At 40.2% G+C, this 23,995-nt stretch overlaps 1 protein-coding gene across 3 annotated transcripts in view; it reads right to left on the bottom strand.

Moving 5' to 3' along the window:
* TSPAN5 (tetraspanin 5) overlaps nt 1-23,995 on the bottom strand; it is a 105,524-nt gene that overhangs the window by 16,698 nt on the left and 64,831 nt on the right. For all 3 annotated transcript variants that reach the window (XM_054823198.1, XM_054823200.1, XM_054823199.1), the window contains exon 2: nt 4,354-4,404. In XM_054823198.1, the coding sequence (XP_054679173.1) occupies nt 4,354-4,404 (51 nt within the window). The remainder of the gene's footprint in view (nt 1-4,353; nt 4,405-23,995) is intronic.

The following is a 23,995-nucleotide window of genomic DNA, read 5'->3' on the forward strand; positions in this document are numbered from 1 at the left end:
AAGCCTATTTTCCCAAGTACCTACTGGTATCATATCATGAACTCTCCCAATAAGCCTTAAGACCACCTTATCTAATATATACAACCAAGGAGGGAAGTAGACATTTTGTACAGGTCTACTTTATTTTTAAAAAGCCAACTGTCCTGGTTCTGGCAAGGCTAGAGTTAATTTCACAAAGAGCCAGGACAGGTGAGCCAAGCTGGCCGGGGGCTATTCCATACCATGGAATCATGCTCACCATAAAAGGGGGCCAGTCGGGCAGGGGCGGGTTCGGTGTGGCTCTGGGACAGGCCGAGCGTCCGGTCGGTTGGTCGGATCGGTAAATTGTTCTTTGTTATCACCCATTGTGAATATCTGTTATCAGTACTGTTGTTGATTGTTTCCCTCTCCCTTGCTGTCCCAGTAAACTGCCCTTATCCCAACCCTCGAGGCTTTGCCATTGGTTTTCTGTTCTCCTCCCCATCCCGCCGGCGGAGGGGTGAGTGAGTAGTGCGTGGCACCCAGCTACCGGCTGGGGCTAAACCACGTCACCAACAGAAAAAATGACTTGAAGTGGTTAAAAGAGCCAGTGAAATAAACGTTTTTCCCCTGCTACTGAGTAAAGGTAGTATAAGTTGCTTGGGTTTAGTACAGACTGTTTATATGTTAACAATGTTCACGTCACTGTTGGCGGAGGGGGGGTGGGGGTGGAAATCAGCTGCCATGGATGAACTCTTTTATGGTACAAGCCCGAGACTGGCATGCCTGCTAACACTACGAGATTGTGAGCTATATAGTGCATCCATGTATAGATAGCTTTATTCATCTCAAGTTTATTACCCCTACCCCCCAGCTCTCTTTCAGGTTCATGACTCAGAATGCTAATTGCCCACTTTTTTGTTTAGGGCTGGCTGACTGGCTGTCAAGCCAATTCCATTGCCTACTTGACAAATGAGCTCTTTCGCCTCCCTGCAAAGACTGTAAGGAAGGTCACGAGACTGTATAGCGTGCTTTTTTCCAACAAAGTTTAAAGGGGAGAATTCAAGCCAACTTAGACAAAAAGAAAAACTAGCCACCAAACCCACAAATCTACCCCAAACTGTTTTTAGCCAGCAGCAAACGGGACTCCTGTAAAATGTGGATTATTTCTTTACATCCTGCATTTTTAATGTGGCCCAGCACACTATCTTTTTATCTTAAAAAGATTCTGTGAAGCAGCAAAAGTATATACCAGTTGATGGCTGGGTTACAAAACAACACAGCTGGATATAAAGCCACGTGGTTCAAGATAGAAGTGAATCAAAATCCTCCCCACCATCAAATCAGTTCACAGTAGAGGAGTCCTTCCACAGACCCAATCCTGGGAAAAAAGTTCCAAATTTATGTTTATCCATTATACAATAGCAGCACCACGTTCAACTTTGATAAAGACTTAGTTCATTGTCACAGCAGCAGTCTTCACAGAATGCTTGAGGTTGGAAGAGACGTCTGGAGATCATCTGGTCACCTAAACCTGGCTGCCTAGGACCATGTCCAAACTGCTTTTGAATATCTCCAAAGAGGGAGACTCCACATCATCTCTGGGCAAACCATGCCAGCACTCAGTCACCCTCACAGTAACCAAAAGTGTTTCCTGATGTTCAGAGGGAACTTCTTGTGTTTGAGTTTGTGCCCATTGCCTCTGTCACTGGACACCACTGAAAACAGCCTGACTCCATCCTCTTTGCAATCTCCCTTCAGGTATTTATATACATTAAGACTCCCCCAAGCCTGCTCTTCTCCAGGCTGAACAGTCCTAGCTCTCTCAGCCCTTCCTTGTAGGAGAGGTGCTCCAGTCCCTTAATCATCTTGACAGCCCTTTGCTGGACTCTCCAGTATGTCGCTGCCTCTCTTGTACTGGGGAGTCCAGAACTGGCCCAGGTGTGGCCTCACCAGTGCCAAGCAGAAGGAAAGAATCCCCTAGCTTGACCTGCTGGCAGCACTCCTAATACAGCCCAAGACACTGTTAGCCTTCTTGGTCACAAGGGCACAGTGCTGGCTCACATTTGACTTGGTGTACACCAGGACCCCCCAGGTCCTTCTCTGCAAAGCTGCTTTGCTGTCTTACGCTATACCACTACAACAGCCCATAATGCCTAAGGGATATCCAGGCTAGCCTTAGGCAAGAAGCAGTCAAGCTAGAGAAGTGTTTTTCAGTTAAGTTACAGATCTCTCAAGTCTTGGGCTTTACCTACTTGGCCTTTGCCTCCAACTCCCCAGCTGCAGCAAGAACAACTCTGTCTGGGATGTACCTGATCTGCCCCCCACTAAGTTGCATGGGGCCTATGAGTATCTGGAACTTGATCCTGCTGACCGCAGCTTCTGGCCATTGCCTGTCCTCTAGAGAGCTGAGTGAAAGAAAGGTCTCAAATTGGCTTGACACAAGTCCATTTTTTGTAGCAGGAATTACGGAAAATCAAGTCTGTCTCTGCTCAAGAGCTCTGCAGTTCAGCTATACCTATACTACATTTTTGTTGACACAACCATGAACTGAAACAGTGTTCACTAATGCAACAGAGAAGCTGGGGAGAGATGCTCATTTTCAAGGAAAGACCTGTGCTTTAAAACAATAAACAGTATTTTATTTATTTCTATATAAAAACCTACTACATATGGAGCCTGAGCTAATGCCTATTAAACTGCTCTAGGTGGTTTTATTTGCTTGTCTTAAAAACAACATGACATTTTCTCCCACTTTCAGGATCTGATTAAAAATGGTTTAAGATGACTTCAACAGGTGTCCAAATCTCAAGTAAAAACATGAGCTTTGGCTTCTGGCTATTAGCAATTATGTTGAATGATTTTTTCCTAGGAAGGGGGGTGGTGCTTTCCCATACAGAAAATATGTAAAACCTAACAAACCATATTCTGCCAGAACACCCTCTAGCTGTAGGACTGGTATATTTTAGACTTCAAACACTAGAGTATAGCTGTTTTCCCTTTGCCTGCTCATTCATTCTAAAGAGGAATCATTTGTGTTACCTACCGAAATGACACAAAAATGTTAAAATCTTTTTAGAAAGCGACTCCAAAATAAAGTTCTTCTCTGGGGCTTAGACATAGGTATAAAGCTCTGTGAGTGTGCTTAGAGTATTAAATTAAACATGGTTTTACATCTTTGCTGAATGGAAAAAAAAAATAATCACAACACCTCTTTCCAAGCCTATTCAAGCCAACCAACATGGGTATGATATGGTATATAAATATATGTATATATGGGTATATACACTGTGAGTTAATATCCCATTACTATATGTAATTATATATATCCAAGGCACACACATAGAGGAATTAGAATCTAAGTTAACACCTCACTTCTGAACCAGCAAAGTTTGTCATGAATTTTTAAGTGGCAAAACTCCAGTGCTTCCAATGTGTTATTTGTTCTGCTGCGAATGCCAGTTATTGATGTTCACTTAAGGCATAATTTGTAACTTACTCAGTGTTTTCCATTAAAAGAAGAAAAAAAACCATTATGTAACTGAGTATCAAAGCAGCATTGTTATCAGCCAGGTTTTATTATTTTCAATCTTTTAAACAAAGAAGGAAAGGAATCTCTGGCTTTAATTTTAGCTGTTGTCTTTTAGAGAGCCAAACTCTTCATCCAGTAAACCAACACATACTGACTTGTTTCGTATATTACGTCTTGATATTTTATCTTCTTCCCAACTTCTGCAGCAAGCAAACTGAAAATTAGGCTCTGGTTCACAAGTGTTTTCTCTTTCCCCGTCCCCCTTTCTTCCCATTTCCAAGTTGATTTTACAGTCTTACAACAGAGTGCGTTCCAGTGGACAGTTTCATTTGTACAAGAATAACCAACAGTTATTTTGTCTCAGGTTTGGCTTGGTTTTTGGGGTTCATTTTGTTTTGGTTTTGAATTTGGTTTTAGTTGGGGTTTTTTGTTTAAGAGGAACAGCAATTAGCATGCCATGTTAAGGCAAAGCCAAGGCGGCTTATTTTCAGGAAGCTGCCCTCTGAGACATGTAGGTTCCCTCTCCATTCCTGGGGACACGTGCAGCAGAGACACACTGCCAATACTGCCTTCGGTGGAGTGCTCTACTATCTGAGCTGCAGTTTGAGCGTGCATGGATTGAAATGGTTATTTTATGTGCAAGTGTCAGCCATGATTTCTTGCCAAGGCATTCTTGGGAAAGATGCCAAGGATCTTCCTCTAGGTGAGCCAAGCCAAGGTTTTATTTGACAGAGAAGCTTGATTTTGTTTCAGTAGAAACTATGTGCGGACACATAAAATATGCAGCATATTACTATTCCAATATTTCATCAGAAAAAGACAAAGACAAAAAAACATGGAGTTTGGTGCTATATTCAACTTACCTTTTCATTCCATGCCCACAATCCAATCCCAAGAAATGCTATGCCAAGGAACTAAAGGGAAAAAAATAATATATCAGAGCAGGAACTATAAATTTATTGATTTTTTTTTTTTAAACATACACATTGACTCATCCACTCTGTTGGATAATCAATTTTATCAGGACTGTAGGGGCTTATCGAGAGTTTTAAAATATGTATGCAATTGTTTATTTTACAACACATTTGTTGCAACTGGAGGAATTTAAAGCTTGCATAGCTCGTTCAGGGATGTTCTATGTAGGAATAGTAGGTGCAATAAATGCCACTTTCTCAGCATCAAGCAAGTAAGGTTCTTTTGGAGTTTGTCAGACTCAAAGTAAACTCCACAGTCAAGCAAAACATTATTTTACTGTTGTATTACCACCACCTGCACAAAACAATTGTCCTTGCAGCTCTCTCCTAGTAAGAGGAAGTGATTAAAAGGAAGTCCTAAATACACACGTACTATCAGTTTTAGCAATGTTGCCCACGGAAAGCTGTTTAAATATAATATAGCCTATGATTTTGGAGAGGGGGAATAAAAATAATGCTGGTTGTCATGGTTTAACCCCAGCCGGCAACTAAGCACCACATAGCCACTCGCTCACTCCCCCCAGTGGGATGGGGAAAGAATCTGAAGAGTACAAGTGAAATAAAGACAGTTTAATAGGTAAAGCAAAAGCCGTGCATGCAAGCAAAGCAAAACAAGGAATTTATTCCTCACTTCCCATGGGCAGGCAGGTGTTCAGCCATCTCCAGGAAAGCAGGGCTCCATCATGCGTAACGGGAACTTGGGAAGACAAACGCCATCACTCCAAACGTACGTGTGTCCCCTCTGCCTTCCTCCCTCTTCCCCCATCTTTATATTTTGAGCATGACGTCACATGGTATGGAATATCCCTTTGGTCAGTTGGGGTCAGCTGTGCCAGCTGTGTCCCCTCCCAATGCCTTGTGCACCCCCAGCCTACTCACTGGTGGGGTGGGGTGAGAAGCGGCAAAGGCCTTGGCTCTGTGTAAGCACTGCTCAGCAGTTATCAACACTGTTTTCAGCACAAATCCAAAACATAGCCCCATACCTGCTATTATGAAGAAAATTAACTTTATCCCACCAAAACCAGTACACTGGTCTAAAAGAGTAAGAATTTTTAAAAACCTTGAAGCCAACATTTTATAACCTTTCTGATACTGAATGTTTTTGTATTTTGTAAAGGAAGTTACAGTCCCTTTCTCCTCCAAGGGACTCAAAAGCAGTAAACTCAAAAGACAGTGTCTTTCCCCCATGATGGAAAAGGGAACAGCACCTACAATTTTTTTATATCCCTGTATTCTCCATTCCACTGAATAATTTAGAGTGCATTGTTTCCCTCCAAATACTACAGGGTTTCCATACAAAACCCATGCTAAGGATCACCGCAACAGGCAGAATAAGCACTCTGTTTCCCAACATCACCACTGCGTATTTGGCATGATACGGTACCAATCACGTAGAATATTAAAAAAAAAAACCAACAAACTACATATAGTGGGTGTCCGAGCATATCTCTAAATGTCCATCTGTCCAATTTGCATCTATGATTTTTAAAGCCCAAGTGCTGGCTAAAAAGAAAACTATATTCACTCTAGTTTCGGGGCATGGAATGGAATGTTACTCAAACATCTAACCCTGGTTTTCTTTGTGGTTTCTCCACACTGCAGTGTACGGATTTATTTTGGCACATAGCATGCTTTCTCTTAAGATTTGTGTAAACAGTTAAGTATCCTAATGATTTTTCTTTTTCAAAACAGGACAAAAGTGTTTTTCTGTTGAAAAGTGGGAGGAGGCAGGAATATCAACTTAAAAAGCTTTCCCAGAAGTGATTTCAACAGCTTCAAAGAAAGATTCCTTCTTCCTTATACTTTTTTTTAGGTGGCAATTTTAGCTTTATACAAGAGTATCTGTAAAGCATAACTCAGTATCAGGTGGAATATGCTCACTGCAATACCCCAAAGTTCCCGAAAACCCCTCACATCTCTGTGACTTTCTCCTCCAAGTGTGCTTTGCCAGCTGACCAAAGGACCACGCTTACCACACCCAGCCAGCTCACCCAGAAGCCCATCTGTACTAACTGGGAATGAAACTATCCTTTTTGACTTGAAGAGTCATGACTGCAAATTTAAACAATACTACAAGCTAGTATTCTTCAAAGGCAACCATCGCAGGCTTGGCTGTATTTTAATACAAGATAAATGGAATTTTTTCCTAGATAGAAAAACAGAACTGCTGGTCAAGAAAGTCTGTTATTTCAGCAGCCTTAACCGTCTATAAAGTACAAGAGATGGATCTGAGAATGTCAGTACAACCTCCTGTGATGCACCGTGTGAGCCAAAAAAGGTCATCTTACCTGTATCGAGACTGCTCTTTTTCTATGGTTATAAAGCTTGCCAGAAGAGCGTGTGTAATCCTCCTGACTGCAGTGATTATTTGAAACTTGAGATAAAGCCGTACAAGTTTCCAAATCACTTTTAGACAAATGCAGTCAAGTTCTTTTTTGCAGTAACAGGCTCCTTTCCTTCCTTCTTACACAGCGAAAGGCACCAAGGTTGAAGGAACAGGAGTGAGGGGAAAAAAGCTATATTATTATAAAAACCCATAAGCTGCATTTGGAGGTGGCAAACTTATTTACGGAGAGGTGCAAATCATTGTGTTTTGTGAATAGCTTAATATGGCTTTGAACAGAATAAGCATGGAAAACTAGAATGAAAGAATTTGATCAGTGAATACAAGTGTAACTGAACAGCCATATACATCAGCTGCAAGTCTGCCTCAGATCCGCTAGTTTTATTCCATTTAATCCAGACAAGTGTCCTGATCCTTCATGGGAAGTTGAGACTTAAGGGTAAGATTACCTCATGGCTTGCAAAAGGTGACTTATAGTAGATTATATGGGCCTCAAACCAGGCGAAGCTCATCTCAATTTACAGATTGGGTAACGAGACTGTACTATACGAAGCTGAAGCACCTAAAAAACTGAGATTGTCAAGCTTCTGGAAAGCCTGTCAAGAAAAACCAGGAAACTGAGTTCTCATAGTTTTCAAGATGAACAAAAAATTACACACTGCTCAGTCCTTTTCATATCCCAAAACGGAAATCTCTGTACCATTGTCTTTTGAGCAGCTGAAGAAGCAGGAACAATGGACAAGACCCATTAGGAGAAAAAGGTTCATGATGGAATCATGAACTCTTTATCACAGGATGCTGTGGAAATCAAAAATGTAGTGGCATTCAGAAAAAACAATTAGATAAATTAATGGAGGATCCATAGCCATTGAAAAGTGATTTTGATGCAGCTTCTGGCTCAGGAAGTTTTTACACTGTTGCTCATTGGGCGATCATAATCGGGAAGAGATCGCTGTATGTATGCATGCTTTGTTGTTTAAATGCCTCTTTCCTTAGACAAACTTGCATTACTTGAGACAAAATACTGAGCTAGGCAGACCACCGACCTAACCCCCTACAATCATGCCCTAGAAAGGCCCACCCTCGCACAAACTCAGCCTGCTATGGGGATGAAGCACATAGGAATGCTCTCAGTAATCCCCACTGGCAGAAGACAGATGTTCACGACGAGACTTACACCTCTCACCAGGATTAGCTTTGGATTTTCTTGACAATTATGAAAGAAATTCCTGCATAGCCTAAAAAAAGTTGAAAGTGCTTAGCAAAAATCCCTCTGTATTTTTTCTGTTAGAACCAGAAGTAAAACAGGACGCGTATCCTGCTTATCTTGCAGCCCTTCTGCAGATGTCTCCAAGACAGTCTTGAACTGCTTGCTTGTAACCTGAAAGAAAATGTCTTCACATCTGAAGCATGTGGGGAGAGGGTGAGATGGCATACACATCATCTCAGTTAAGTCTGGAAAATTTCATTTACATCGATTAAATTATTCCAACGAGTAATAAAAAGGTGGAAGTTTGCCTCGTTATCTACAAAACACTCAGAGAAAAAACAGTCTCAATTCTCCACAGACATCTAGTAAGACCATTTAGCCTGACTATAAATGGTCACCGGATCTGGGGCAGAGCTTGTAAAATCTTGATACTTTTCTTTTTTAAACAATAATTTGCAGGAGAATATTAGAACATTCCTCTGGAGTATTACAGCTTTACAAAAATTGCATAATAGTACTTTCTCAGCCATAGGTTTTCTATTCACAAACATCAAACAAGTGTGTTCAAATGACTCGTCTATAAAGATTATATGTACTTAAGAGCAGAATGTGTAGCAGTACTTGTATTGTTGCCCTACTTGTAAAGTTCACATGCAGTTTTCAGAAGTGGATTGATTGATAAATGCCTCAAGCTGCACCTATCTTATTCCCAGTCTCGCCTGCATGGAGGAAAACTATTCTTTGTTGCTAGGGATACAGCATCATACAGCACAGCATTTCATTTAAAGGGTGCTAGGGTAAATACTAATGCAAGTACTAGAAAAAATTTGAGAGAGAGGAGCTTAAATGTAGAGTGATCAGACATTACTTCACATACTGAATTTTAATCTCAGCTAACATTCTTGAATAACTTGGCACCAGTTTTCAACCAAAAGTATGACAACCACAGGCCAAGCAGCAAAAGGTTGGTTAATGTGCCATGTGCATAAACCAGTGCACATCCATGTGTGGATACATTAAAGGCTTGTGTGAGAAGGAATAATAGTGCAACAACCTAATCTCACCTTCACCGTAACAATACAAACTCACTAGCAGAAGCATGTCAAAACCATCAGAGTTCAGGAACCAGAGCTTCCTCGCAAAAGCTTTTTGTTTTGCGGGGGTTTTTTTGAGCCCTGTATTTAAGCAGTGTGAAAACCTCCCACCTGCCCTTGCTTTGAGCTGCCACAAGAACTCTGTGCACAGTGTTAGCAAGGAGACTATCAGGATTCTTATGGGCACTTTGGATTTTCTTCTGTGGCAATATGCTGTAGGTTATTCACAGAGCAAGATTTCCTTCTGCGTGACTCAAGCCAGCACAGCATGGGAACACAAGGTACAGTATTTTACTGACAAGCACAGCAGTGATCGGGACAACACGAAGTGTAATATTTCATATCCTGAAATACAATCAGGAAAACACAGGACTTCTGAGCTTTGTACATGTATAAAGCAGCACCAACAAGTTCCTAACTGACTCAAACCCCAGATGAACAATTTTTCCCTAAGCACTTCCTCTGTAGCACTCTGTGTTCAGACTCATTCAATATTTCAAAGTCAGAATATTCACTGCTTGCTTTAAAGTATTTTATGCCAAATCAGTCTTTTTGCTTTTTAAGGCAGGACAAAAAAAAACAAATTAATGCCTGTGTCAGAGCACAAAGGATTTTGTTGTTGGTTTTGTTTCTTGTTTGTTTTTAAAGTAGCCCTGACAGAGAAAGGGCACCAAAACAGAAATTAACATGTTCACACAGCTTTCTTCTTCCCTTCTTACCAGTGATGTGTACTCTGCTTTAAATATGTCAGGTAGCATTCTTTCAAACAAAACAAATAGGACATCCTCTCAACTCTCCAGCTTTAGCCTGGACCAGTATCACAGAGAAGGAAGGTACCAGAAGTCTGCCCTGTTCCTTCCTCCATTCACCCCAGTTCCTGTAACTTTTCGATTCTCAACACAAACTGTTACAGCATTTCATTTTCATGTGGCTAAACATACATGGGAAAGGCGAACTGCTCAAAGCATACATACACATTTACATATTTATGCTAATGCTTACGAAGAATGCATTCTCTTAAAGCCCATTTCTTGTTTGCCTTGAGACATTACCAGCAGGAAAACTCCATGTACTACAGTCACTGAATGAAGATGCTGCGTAGGTGACTAATTACCATTTTGGTTCACAGCGACATTCAGATATAGCCTGAATATAGACTAAAAGACGTCAAATCTATTTCCATTTTATGTGCAGCTTTTAAAAAACATTAAACTATATTTCACAGATAACTGTGAAATACGGTAATACCTTTTCCCTTCCAATACAAAACGCACAGACATGGAAGAAAAAAGATCCCAGTTTCCACACATTTTGCTCAGCTGAATCAGAGATATGACTGATTTTATAGAACCATCCAAAGTAGAAAAACAGACCCAAGAACACAATGAGAAAAGCTGTCTGCTCCATCTTGCAGAACTCTTAACATGATGTGCTCTCATAAAAAATTAAGCACGTATGACCCCAATTTTCAAAGCAAGGTACTGTAGCTGTTAATGCACCTTTTCTTTTCACCAGTTTGGGGTTTTCCATTTTGTCCAACGAGTAAGCAAGATACATACACACTCCCTCCCTCCTCAAATACGCAATCCGTTGCCATTATTTTCTTATTGCCTTCTCCAATTCTTTAATTGCAAAAGCAAGACATCTGCTTTCTGTTACTGTTGCTCTATGTATTTATTTTATTGCATTCTGGTGGTGCAAGTGTAAGCACTGCCAATCAGCTTGGAGCAAGAGTCCCTAAAGACTAAAGTCCCTCTCCTCCTGTTCACAGAAATTGATATACTGGAAAACAGAAAAAGAAGGATGAATTAGACTCTATTTCCCCTGCTCCAACTTTTGAGCAACAACTCCCCTCAAGCCTAGATAAAATAAATTTAACTCTTTCCAAGTTCACAGTGAAACTCTAAACTAAAGTCCTGCTGTCTGAAGAAAATACTTTATTTGGAGCAGATTTTTTTTAAAGCATGCAAAACTTATACATAGCAATCACTTTGTAAAATTCTTCAATAGAAGCCTTTGGGAGTTTAAGGTTTTTGTTTCTATGAGTTCTAGCTAATTTCCTAAAACCAGTACATTACTCCCTTCCCCCCCCCAATACAAAAAGCAAAGACCTTTGAGGTAAATATCCCACCACTACCACATAGAAACATTTAAAAAGCCTACAGAGTTGAAGTAACATCACCACCATTCTTTGGTACACTCATCTCACACAGATCCTATCCCTTCTTTTCTACTCTTCTTTACACTCTCAATGGGTCTTTATTTCACCACCCTCTCTTTCTCTGCTCTCCCTGAGCCCAAAAGACTATGCAGGAAGACTGAGAAATTCTGCTGCACACACCTCTCCATGGGTCTCTTCCCTGCCTTCACTTCTGAACTACATTAAGTGCCTTGTGTCTCTCTACTTTTCCAATCCAGCCTTGTTCTCTTCATCAATACCATTCCATCTCTGTCTCAGTCCTCTCCACTGCAGCTTCTCCGCCTGAAGTCAGTTTCTATTTTTAAAACCATCCTAAAATTATGTAAGTGGTGCTGTAGCAGTATGAAAACAGTATGGGCTTAAACACACAACCTCATGCAGCAGAAAAGTGCAAAATGAAAATAAGAGAACTGAAAAAAAAAACCAAACACCAAACCTGAATTCTACATCCTATATCAGGGCACTAATCATTTCTCTTAGCCAATTTAACAATGCAAAGACGTAAACCTTCTCTTTCTGGCCTGCAAGTAACAAAAAGTACGAAGGCAAAGAAAGCATGTTCTGCTTCAAGCTGGGGTGAAGCAAAGTGTCTGGAAGCAGTATTGCAAGTGGGTCATTTTCCAGGTCTGTCTTGCTACCCAGGGCTAGCAGCTTCCTACCCCAGAGGAACACAAGACCTCCTCCGGCTCTCGTCTTCCTGCTGCTGCGCTGATCTCATTTGTCCCAAATCACCCTACCTGAGCTTCAGGTGCAGCCCCACCATGACTCTTCTTCATATTATTTTTCTGAAACTACTGTTCCATTAAAAGCAGAAGTTTAAAAAACAAAACGAACAATCAAAAAAACCCCCCAAAATAACACAACAAAACCACACACACAAAACCCACAAAACAAAGCATATGCGAAATTCTCATTGTGAAACTGATACACAAATGCATAGTTATTTTCAGTTACAAGCAGTGAAGTTGTAACATCTAATCTTGAATTTGATAGAGCAAACAGAAAGGATCTGAGCTAGTCTTTTTCCTTAGTAAGAAATGGGCAATTACATTGCCTACACAATTGATTTAAGTAGTTGAGAACATAAAGAGTGCAGAGCCAGGAAACACAAATAGGTAGGCTTGTCAACACAGCACGACACTTTGAATGCTCAGCATTTCCTTTCCGGAAAGCAGTCTCGGCTCTCAGCTGTGCTCATAGCCTACAGAGAGGGAGTCCCAAAATATTCTATCCCAGCTACACAAGCTGCCACATCCCAGGCCGCTTCAATGAACTATACTCAGATCTATTCGCTTCACAGAAAACACATGTGGAGGATGCAGGAGGCATGAAAAGACTGATCCAATCTGGACAGAGAGGCACACCAACTGAACACCACCAGCTTTACAGACAAACTTGGGCCAAACAGTTTAATCTGGCTCTCCTTCTACTTGAAAAAAGAAAACAACCAGCACAGAAAAGAGACTGAACACAGAGCAAACGGTGAACACGCACCCAACCTCATGTGCACACACAATTTTTTTCAGCAAATTCTACAGTAGCCTTATTTCCTCCTACCTTCACCAAATGGTCATTCCTGGTTGTCTTTTAGGGGGTCCCCCCATAGCAAGATGTTCAAAGCCATTTACAAAGAAACTGGTACCACATGTACAAAGAAATCATAGCTTGAAAAGGTAGGAAGTGATTCACCGCAGTTTAGTAACATGCCAGAAGCTGAGCTCAGGTATCCAAAATCCTAACCCCCGTATGATGTGACTGTATAGCTTATCACACCTCTCCTCAGATCAAATCCGACTCAGAACTATAAACTCTGCAATGGCAAATACACATATATACAACATACATTAATACATAAAATAAACAAAATTTAATAAGTCACTGCACTGAACATTGGGGGGATGGAGGGAAGAAGGGGACACAGAGAGGCCATAGTAGGTTTATTAAGAGTTATTTGACAGCCTAGTAACTCTTCACTTTACAAAGATGCAGCCGAGAACATAGAGACCAGTATTACTTTGTCAACAGAAACAAAAGCATAACATCAAAAGTCATACCAGCTGTGTGCATGCATGCCTGTGCATACCTTGGTTTTTTGGAGAGACGTGGGGGAAAAGAAATAAAGCCAAAGCATTAATTAGACAGGTATCAAAATTATTTCCCAATACCTACCCACAATCACTATCAGCAATCCAGCTGCACAAAGCCAAATTACAACACATGTGTTCTGTAAATACTGAACAAAATTCTTTATTGTTTTGCACCTTGTAGTCCTTGTAATAAAGGGAAATGGCTCTAAACACGGTACTGTTTTTAGCCACTGTTAATCCTCGTAATTTCCTGTGTACTACACGTAACTGCGCAGAACTAAAAAATTCAGATCATACATTAAAAATGGATCTGTGGACCTCTTAGTCCAGCTTCCAGAGGTACGAGAAGGTCTGTGGGACAGAGCTTTAAAAATTCTGTTCCAGACAATAAGGTCATTCAGCCTTGCGTTTTGTCTTGCAGTTCATTGCTTCTTACTAACTCTAGAAGCTACTGTATATGCCCCAATGTAGGCTAAACAAGATTATTCACAAAATTAAGTCTTTTTTTTTTTTTACTTATGTCAAAATTAATCAATGCTTTATTAGCTATTTTTATACTACCTTTCTAATTTCCAATAAAAGTAAAATTTGCAGGAGTTGACATCAATTTGTTATTTCTGCAATAACACTACTTGGCAGGGGGCAAAGCAAACAAACTGTGATCTGAAATCCTTTTTAAAAGTGACATGGAACAAACAAGAGGCAACAAATGGTCACAATGTTTTTTACCTGAAAGTTTTATTCCTAGGCAAAAGTTCCACAGTTTGGCAGTAGGAAAAAAAAGCAGCTATAAACCAGCTGCTTGTCTAAACGAAACAGACTGCTGACCCTTTGTCTCATTTCCAGACAGCATCAAAAGCACCTCTATTATTTGTCATTCTCAAAAGAGGCATCGGGGGCTTGACTACACATGTAGGCAAAATGCTCTTCACTTCTGTAAAGGTGCCCCTTCAAATCACAGCTGCTTTATGTGATATGGCAGTCTGGGGAGGTTTTGCTGCCAACACCTTTGCTGGACTTGTGCTGAAGATATATACAATGTTATCGCTGCAATTTAATTTGAGGGTGTTAAACTTGTTTTAAGAATAAATGCATTGAAGAAACAGAACTATATTGTAAGATTTCCGGTTCACTACGACAGAGCCTAATCTTCTCATATAATTTCAGCTTGACGAACAGTATGGGCAATATCACCTAGATCATATAAAATGCTCACGTGCTAAGTGCAAACTTATTCCTGATTTTATTGCCACTTTGAACTACATTATTTCCATAAACTATAGTTCCTGATGAGTTCATTACCTTTGGCTACTATTACACTTCTCTGGTTAGCACAAACACTAATAGCTGATCCCTCTTGTCGGCACATACCAGGAAAACAAGGATTAGAAAATTTCTTTGAGGGACGTGGAAATATAGTTGTAGTACATACAGATGGCCCCTTAGAGAAAAGCTATAAAAAGCAAACGACGCTGCCTCATTAAGATCCTTCTGCTGCATAGCTGTGCTCTTGCAGTCAGGCAGTCTTTGCCTACCACCCTTCCAGGGTGAAGGTGGTGTTCCGGTATTATGAAGATGACTTGCAAGAGAGAGTGCACATGCCAGCCAGATAATCTCATTTTTTCCCTTATTCATAAAAGCAGAGCAGCTGCTTTTAAGGTCCCATCTTATTTACTTGTAGATAGTCATTACCAAGGAGGACAGTACCTCAAGACCATTTTTAAGAAAGCCTTGGAAACACTGAAATGATCTTAAAAATAAAGTCTTCATGTCACACGTCAGTTTCCAAACAGGGTCCCACAAATAATATATCTCTGTGTGTGTGTGTTTATATATATATAAACAACCAAAAAAACCCTACAAACACACACCACCAAAAAAACCCCCAACAACCATGAACAGAGAACAGGATTTGGTTTGACTTTCTGCATTCACTCATCATTTTAACTTAGTCCAGCAAATGCAACTCCTCTTTAATCAGGAAAAGTATTTTCTTACTTTCTGCTCAGCCCCAGAAGGGTTTCAAGGCACAAGGTATACGAGTAGCACAAAACAGCCATTTAATCATAAAAATATGAATACTGGCGAAGTTTCCATGCCCAGCTGGACATTGTTAGAAAAGAGAAGAAAAGAAAGCACTTAGTTTTCACTATTGAGCGCCAGCAATAAAACTGATTTAAACAACTTTAGCTCTTTCCCATGGAACAGTCACCCTACACAGAATCTCAAAAGGGACCTCTGCAACCCACAGACTCAACTCCAGCCTTCCAGGCAAAACCCACTACATTTGGCTTGATCTACTGGAAGATAACACAACTAAAAACTCTGCGTTTAAGAGCCCCACAAGATCTTGTAGGAACAGCACTGCTTTGGGCACATTACACAATAGCAATGTGTTAGGGCACAAACTGGATAAAGGAGACCTCTGTCAGAATGAGGGGCTCAGAAAGCATCCTGACCACCCCTGATAACAAACTTCTCACAACTGATATTAAAGTCAAGAATAGAAGGAGATCAAGTAATCAGTGTTCTAACAAACCTGTGATGGAAACAAAGGCAAAAGCACAAAAAAAAGGAAATTTTCTCAACATTGCTTAAAAGGCTTCATCTTCTAGAAGAGTAACTCCACACTACACATAACAGTTTATTCTAATGATGCATTTATACAGCAAAGAAGGTGCATCTCAGCTGCTAACCAGAGATGATTAATTCCTGCTAAAAACACCAATGTGAAGAAGATGCCCTGGTAGAGCAGGGATAAAAACTTGAGCATGAGTGTAAAGGAGAACACATGCAGCATCAAACAGCTAACCTAAGTTCGACATCTCCCTGCCTGCACTGCAATTTGAATCCAAGCTAGCAGAGAAAATAAACATTTTGCAGCACAAAAGTGCAAGCATAACACTACATAGAAAAAAATAATGTATCTGAAAAACATTACTGAAGTTTTTCCCTTACCTGAAAAACATTGCTTATGTTTTACCCAAAGGCAATAGTGTCAGAGTTTCATTTTCCAGCCACTAACCATGACAAACACACAGGTAACAGGAAATGAGACAACTTGAAAGGCAATGGTATGTTTTATCATAGAATCATGGAATGGTTTGGGTTGGAAGGGACCTTAAAGATCATCTAGTTCCAACCCCCCTGCCATGGGCAGGGACACCCTCCACTAGACCACCTTGCCCAAAGCCCCATCCAACCTGGCCTTGAACACTTCCAGGGAGGGGGCTTCCACAACTTCGCTGGGCAACCTGTTCCAGTGCCTCACCACCTCACCCTTTCCCAGAGATGGATTTGGAAAGGAAACCACTCTTAACATAGCTTCTCCAGCTTTCAGCCCTGCTTTTGTTTAAGAGCAAGTATATTTGGAAGCCACTTCTAAACTCTCAAGAAGTAAATGCAAACAAAAAAAGAATTAATTGAGCAAGGAAAAGCAGTATCAAACATCTTTTTCCTGTTTCTCAATAATTTCATCTACTGACCTCTTTTTGAAACAACTGAAGTTATTTGCATCTTGACTAACATGCCCAGGAAAATCCAGAATGCTCTGCTTGCCTTCTTTTCCATTACAAAACACTTCAGTCTGGGAAGCTTCCCCATTAGCCTGCGCTGTAGTTCACCCACTACAAGGATGTAAGAAACCTTTCAGAGCATGAATTATTTTCTTGTATCAGGAGACAGGAAGAGACCTTTAAATTTGCTTGTCCTCTGCTGCACAAACACTGCAATTAATCCTGCACTAGGCTACCCAGAGAAAGAGTGAGAGAAAGCCTTCAGCAATACACAACTGTACAAACTGTCACCACGACTGTAGAGCTATCAGCAAGAATCCTTCTCTAGTACCTCATGTCCTTTCCTTCACATAGTGAAGAAAGGTGACCACAAACAAACTGGAACTGTAGGAGGGCTGAACATATGGGACATACAGATGGAATGGAATTTAACAATCCAAACACAGCATCATATACTTAAGCACTAAGAAAATATCTGCTATAAGTTGAAAATTTGTTCACTGGAAACACAACAGAAGACAGCCTTGGAATTGTAGGCATCAGTCTGTGAGCTAGCAAATTGATGGAATATGCAGAAAGGCAAAATAAGATTTTGTGACATTTAATAAAGCATTCTCAGAAAGAAAGTAATTGCTTTCTATAGGTTTCCCTCAATTCCATCTCTCTATAAAGGTCTAAAATGGCCAGCACCACTAGTATGGCTGTAGCCTGCTAAATGATTGCAGGCTCCTTCAAACACATCAACACCGGCAGTGTCCAATTGTATGAGTTACAACTCCTGGACAAGACCCTGCTGTGCCCCATCGGTACTCAATGAAACTGGGTTTGCAGGATTTTTGTATATGGACCCATAACACTTAGTATGTAGCTAGGCCTGTTAGCATAAAATTGTAGGTTCATTAACTATACTTCAACCTAAACAATGCTAGGGAGAGAAGGCATCCCAGTGAGTATACACTTAAATGCAAACACACAAACATAAGCGTACAAGATGACACACTTAACTCTGAGGTGTCAGGTTTTTTATTAGGGAACATGTCTTCAACAGCTCCTTATGTGACTGTTAAACTTAGGTCTCCCTGGTAAATCACCTTGCTTGTGTCATACAAACAGCAAGTGCAGGGTTTTCTAGGATCAGGCCCATAATTGCTTTGCCCCAAACAAAGTCACTCTCACCAATACTCTTCATTCGAACCTTCATTTAGCCATCCGTGGTCAGCCCTTCCCACCTGCCCCAAAAGCTGTATTTCCAGCTTCAGGTGGGATTCCTCAGTGTGTGCCATTTAGATATGTCTCCATTAAAATCACAAATTAATTCCATGACATTTGGTACAGCGCTGACCCCTATTCACACAGAAGGCATGAAAGGAGCCCAGTGTAATGTGACTGCGTTCCCAGCACTGCCGCGCTATTCTGGCTGCACTCACATGACCTCTGCTTGGTTTCTGTCACTGCCAAATGGGCAGAGAACAAACAAGTGCAGGGTGGCGTGTCAGATCCTCTCTCTCGATGCACCGAATCAAGCAATTATACTCTACAGCAGTCACCCTCAGGGCATTAAAAAGAGAGAGAAAGGGGAACAGTGTGTGTGAAGACCAAGAGACATAACCAATAGCTTTTTGTCTTTCCTTCAGTTAATATAGTAGTTAGCACTACCAGCTCTTGCCTTAGGCAGAGCAGAAGGAAAAACTATGTACGTGTTGAAGTGTTAGACCCCAAATTAAGGAAAGGGGTTGCTTCCCTGCCCTGCCATTACAGTCAATATATACGATGTTTATATAACAATGCAGGACAACAAATCTATCCCATAGCTTTCTACACTGCCAGTGTAGTCTATCACCGACTGTTCGGTGCTCCTACTCTTGCCTCTCCTACACAGCTCCTGACATGATGAGGATCTCTGAGGATGTGCTACAGGAACTTTGCAAAACGAGCCCCTGCACTCTCAACCAACACAATCACATATATGCACAAACAAAGAGCTTCTGATCAGCCGTGAGGCCGTGTGGAGGCTGGAGCTGTGAAAGAAGCAGCAGAAGGAAGAGCCCACACTCCATAATGTTTCCAGTGACTAAGAGAGATTGGTTTTGGCTGCTGGCTGAGCCAACTGTCTGTCCCCGTAAGACGCTGCCTCTATTATCAATCTAGAGCTATATAATAGAACTGAAAAATTGTTTAAAAAATAATTTTTTAAACATGTTGGAAAAAATTAGGAATCATTAGTTCTCCAGGCAGAGGATGCACAAGAATCCGGATATACAAACATACTAAAATGTGGCACAATTCTCTCTGATTTCCCTTTTGACTTTAACAGTAGCTGAGAACTACTGGAAGCTTGTGAAAACTCTCCCCATAAATATTGCTAATGTCCATAGTATCTAACTTAAGAGAAACAATTTATTACCATATGTGTAGTTAAACTGAAAGTGGAAAAAACCCCACAATGCTAAACCAGTAAGCTTTCCTAATTCAGATGCCATCCATTCATATTAGAGCATCAGGAGGTTAAAAACAGTACCACTGTATTTAAAGCCACCTGCTGCATCTCCTCTTTAAAAATAATTTTTATTTTAGAAAGCCAAATTTTAATGAAAATACCTACCAGCCTTACCAGATCTTCTGCTTTGTCACTTTAAAATGCAAGCAATCAATTTTGCAACTGAAATTGTTTCACCTCTCCATCTGAAAATAGCTACCTGTATTTTTGTATTCCCTCATGGAGTACATCAGTCCAGTTTACTTTTTTGAATGGTTATTTCCCTTGCAAAATTAAGGCATCTGACAGATCACAATTTTCCTGGAGAAAAAAGGGATGTATTATGTATACAGGTTCCCCTCTTTTCATCAGTTCAAGGACTCTCTCAATTCTTGGCTCCCAGTAAATATGAAATAATTTGAGTCATAAGAAAATACTCATATATGCTTATTAAATATATCAATTTCTTTCTCAACAACTTCATTGATCAGTGTGACACATACTTAAACAGTAGGTGCTCTTCTTACTTCTGTCATATGAATCAGCAATAACTGTAGGAGACTGTAAGCACACCGATACCATATTCTATACACTGGAGCAACCAATAGAGAGAAAAGGGGGTTTTTGCTACTTCATTGTATTGCTATGCAGCCTTCCCGTAAGTCAGGGCTGAAAACATTGGAAGGTTGCACCAAAGTAAGAGGACAGCTACTCTGTCTCAAACTGACAGAAGCAATACAATTAAGAGCTCAGCTTAACTTTCTACTTAATTCACTCTTCCGAATCCCATCACCAAGGGCTTTCTGAGTAATCCAGCCATGCCGTTGCTCCAGATACATACAAGAAAGGCAGTAATACAGATAAAATCATCAAGAATAAATGTGTGTATATATATATATATAGACTGACCACACTCACACACTTAGAACTTGGTACAAAATTTCTCCTCCCTGATACATAGTCTTCTAAGTTAATGACAGATATTACTAAATGCAGAAACAGAACTTTGGTACATTTTTGCAGGAATACAATTTTTCATATTGATCAGAATATTTCTCTGACTTTAAAAGACAAAATATAATCAGACACTAATAAAAATTACTTCCTGGACCTCAGACTCTTCTCTACTTCCCTTTCATTTTTTCCTTTCTTTTCTTTAGAGTGTGTAGCTCTGATACCTTCCTAATATTTACACTGCAGTTAAAGTCACCAATTGGGATTTTTCTTCCTGTGTTCAATGACCTTGAAAATTGCCCACCTGAAGTCATCCCTTTGAATTACATTAAACTACTGCTATTCTTAGCGCGTACAACACACGGCATGGTAAGCTGCATGGTAAGCATCCAGGTAAGTTCTCACTAGCAGAATACCTCATTTTATAATGAAAGTCAACATACCACCTTGTCATAACTTGCAAAATGAAATTAAAAATACCACTGAAAAAGACAGTATCTGTTTGTAAAAGCTAAAGAGGTGACCTTGGTTCAACGAGTGACTTCTACACTGAGCAAGACTCTGAGCTCGGCCATGTTCATCAAGAAATTATGTGCTTCCATTTTTCCACACCTGTGGTAAGACTGCCAACATATAGACACACATGCTGCCATGCTTTGCCACAAGTCCTGCACGACATCTGCCAGTCTCAAAGCAGTATCTTGGATACCCTTCATTTTCTGAGATGGTGCATTTTAGTACTCTGCATAAGCAATCAATGCTTCCTGACTTTATATGCAGTACAATCCATTTCATGATTTAGAAATAAGTTGTTATTTAAAAAAAGGCATCCTTGTTGTGCCACAACTTTCGCTTTTAGATTTTTACCCTGAATTTGCACATTAGAGACTTCTTTCATTCATTATTAAAATAATAAAAATCCAGTAACATCGTCATGTTATCAAACCTGATACAGTTTAACCAGTAGTCCTCCATCTATCCCTTCCATACCTCTAAGAAAAGGCACTGAGGAACACCTTATAATCAAGCTATATAAATTGTTACCATTCAAATTACAGAACGAAAGCTATTTTTAATACTTTTGAATAAGGCTACAGCTATTCATTGAGACATGGAGCTGTTGGAGAGAGTCCAGAGGAGGGCCATGAAGCTGATGGGAGGGCTGGAGCACCTCTCCTGTGAGGACAGGCTGAGAGAGTTGGGGTTGTTCAGCCTGGAGAAGAGAAGGCTCTGGGGAGATCTAATTGTGGCTTACCAGTACCTGAAGGGGCCTACAGGAAAGATGGTGAGGGACTGTTTATCAGGGAGTGGAGTGACAGGACAAGGGGTAATGGGTTTAAGCTGAAGGAGGATCGATTTAGATTAGATGTCAGAAAGAAATTCTTTACTGTGAGAGTGGTGAGGCACTGGAACAGGTTGCCCAGAGAGGTTGTGGATGCCCCCTCCCTGGAAGTGTTTAAGACCAGGTTGGATGGGGCTTTGGGCAACGTGGTCTAGTGGAAGGTGTCCCTGCCCGCAGCAGGGGGTTGGAACTAGATGATCTTTGAGGTCCCTTCCAACCCAAACCATTCTATGATGATTCTATGATTCTATTCCTTTTGCATAGAAAACAATTCCTTATGGAAGTAAAATTTTTTCACCTCAAGAGCTGACATTAATTGGCTTCTTTGACTGAAAAAGAGGTGCCAACAAAATGTTTATGCAGAAGCAACCTCACCTTCCTGTCACCTCTCTATTTACGCAAGAGCAAGAGTTTTGCCAGAAGCTTGTGTACAAGCTCAGGCTCACCAGTGTTTTTACAGAAGACAAGCTATCCTGATCCACTTTTCAGTGACTACTCTTTGAACAAGCTGTGTGACACACAGGACACAAACTCATTTCCATTGACATTTCCTAGCAATTGCTCAATTCCATTCCACAAAAGGAAGGCTGCAACTTGGACAATAATTAATAAGGATCAAGAAGTGTTTATTGAATTCACATGGGGAATTCTTCACTGAATTATTACTGAGTGAACAGAGTATACCCTTACACCAAATTACAAAACATAGGACACACTTCAGTGAAATTGTATGAGGTTTTTTAAATCACGTAGATTTTCCACAAAGAGGGACTAGAAGCAATAGATTGGTGCCATTATAGAGAAGGGGGGGGGGGAGGGAGGGGGAAGAGCTTATGGTAATCAGATCTTTTACTATATTTTAGAAGTCATAGAAAAACACCTAACAAGTGTAATATTTCTTCCAAACAGTTACTTAAAGCCTAATGCCTAATACTTAATATATATTTCATTAAATATAAAAATGCTGTATTCTATCACTGAAATTAATAACTCTGACAAGCCCTCTTATAAAGTTACAACTAAGGTTCTGGTAAAACTGATGTGAAAGACAAAACCACTATAAGACAAGAAATACAGTATCTAACCGATTTGTTTGGCTGAATGAAGAGCAGAACTAAACATAAACCCACTTCATATTCCCATGTTCCATTTAACATTTTAGAGTGCTTTACACAATATTCAACAGTATTATCTGTTGGTATTACTTTGTAATCCTTTTCATTATTAAAATTTTATCCATCTACCAAATTCAGCTAATTGGGGATTAGGCCAATAAATTGTAAACATATTTCCCTTCAAAATAAGAGTAGCACAGGCAACTCAGCACTTGCAACAAGTTTAAACAACATGAGAAAAAATAAGCTTCCAGCTATTATTAATTTCTTCTGTAAATCCTAAGTAGAGAATTTATTTAATACAAAGGAGCACGGTCGGTTCTGTCGGGTTTATTTTCTTTTTATGGTCAGTTAAAGAGACATGCAGGACCAAAGCTGTAGCTTCTTCTGTTTAGCTGTTGTTTCCAAACATGTGTTTTAATTTTCACTGTAGTATGAAACACAAAAGATGGCAACCACATAAGGACAAGAGACTGCTGTTGAAATTCCAGGGGAGTTACAGTAACTGCGGCCATCTGTGCTTGCATTCTGCACCCAAGCTACTACACACACAATCCAGGAGCTCTTTTCAGTTCTGGGTTGTGTATCACGATCTACCTTGGTCCCAAAGCACTGAGCTTGAGGGGGGGAACAGCTGTTTTTAGAGAAGGGCTCTGAAGTTTCTCCAATCTAGATGCTCTCGTGCCTTTAAATTGGGAGAGTGCTGATGAGCAAAATGCATTTTGTTTTACTGTACAGATGAAGATTCTTTATCTAAGACCATCTAAACACATTACAAAATGAGACTGACTCAGTTTTACATACGCAGATGCGTGCAGTTAAAGTGCAAGTTCTGTACAGTGTTTATATTGTACATAAAAAAGTGTAAGAGTTCACTACCATTAAACAAATGCACCCTTAAAACTACACTCATACTGTTTAAATCCTTATTATGTCAAAGGAACTTGCAACAACTTTGGGAGATGAAATCACCAGAGAGGATTTCAACATATGGAAACTGTTGCATGCTTAACAAAATTGAATATCAGCAACTACAGTTGCCTTGGGCCCAAACTACAAAGTACTGTTTTCTTCACCTTTCACTAACCTTACAAATAAAACGCTGCAAAAGCACTACAATAAACACAACTGCAAAAACATATATAAACTTTTTTTCTTTTTTAGTAGTAGTAACACGAATCAGGAACTTTTATT

Source organism: Grus americana, chromosome 4 (assembly GCF_028858705.1).
Source record: "Grus americana isolate bGruAme1 chromosome 4, bGruAme1.mat, whole genome shotgun sequence".
Classification (NCBI taxonomy): domain Eukaryota; kingdom Metazoa; phylum Chordata; class Aves; order Gruiformes; family Gruidae; genus Grus; species Grus americana.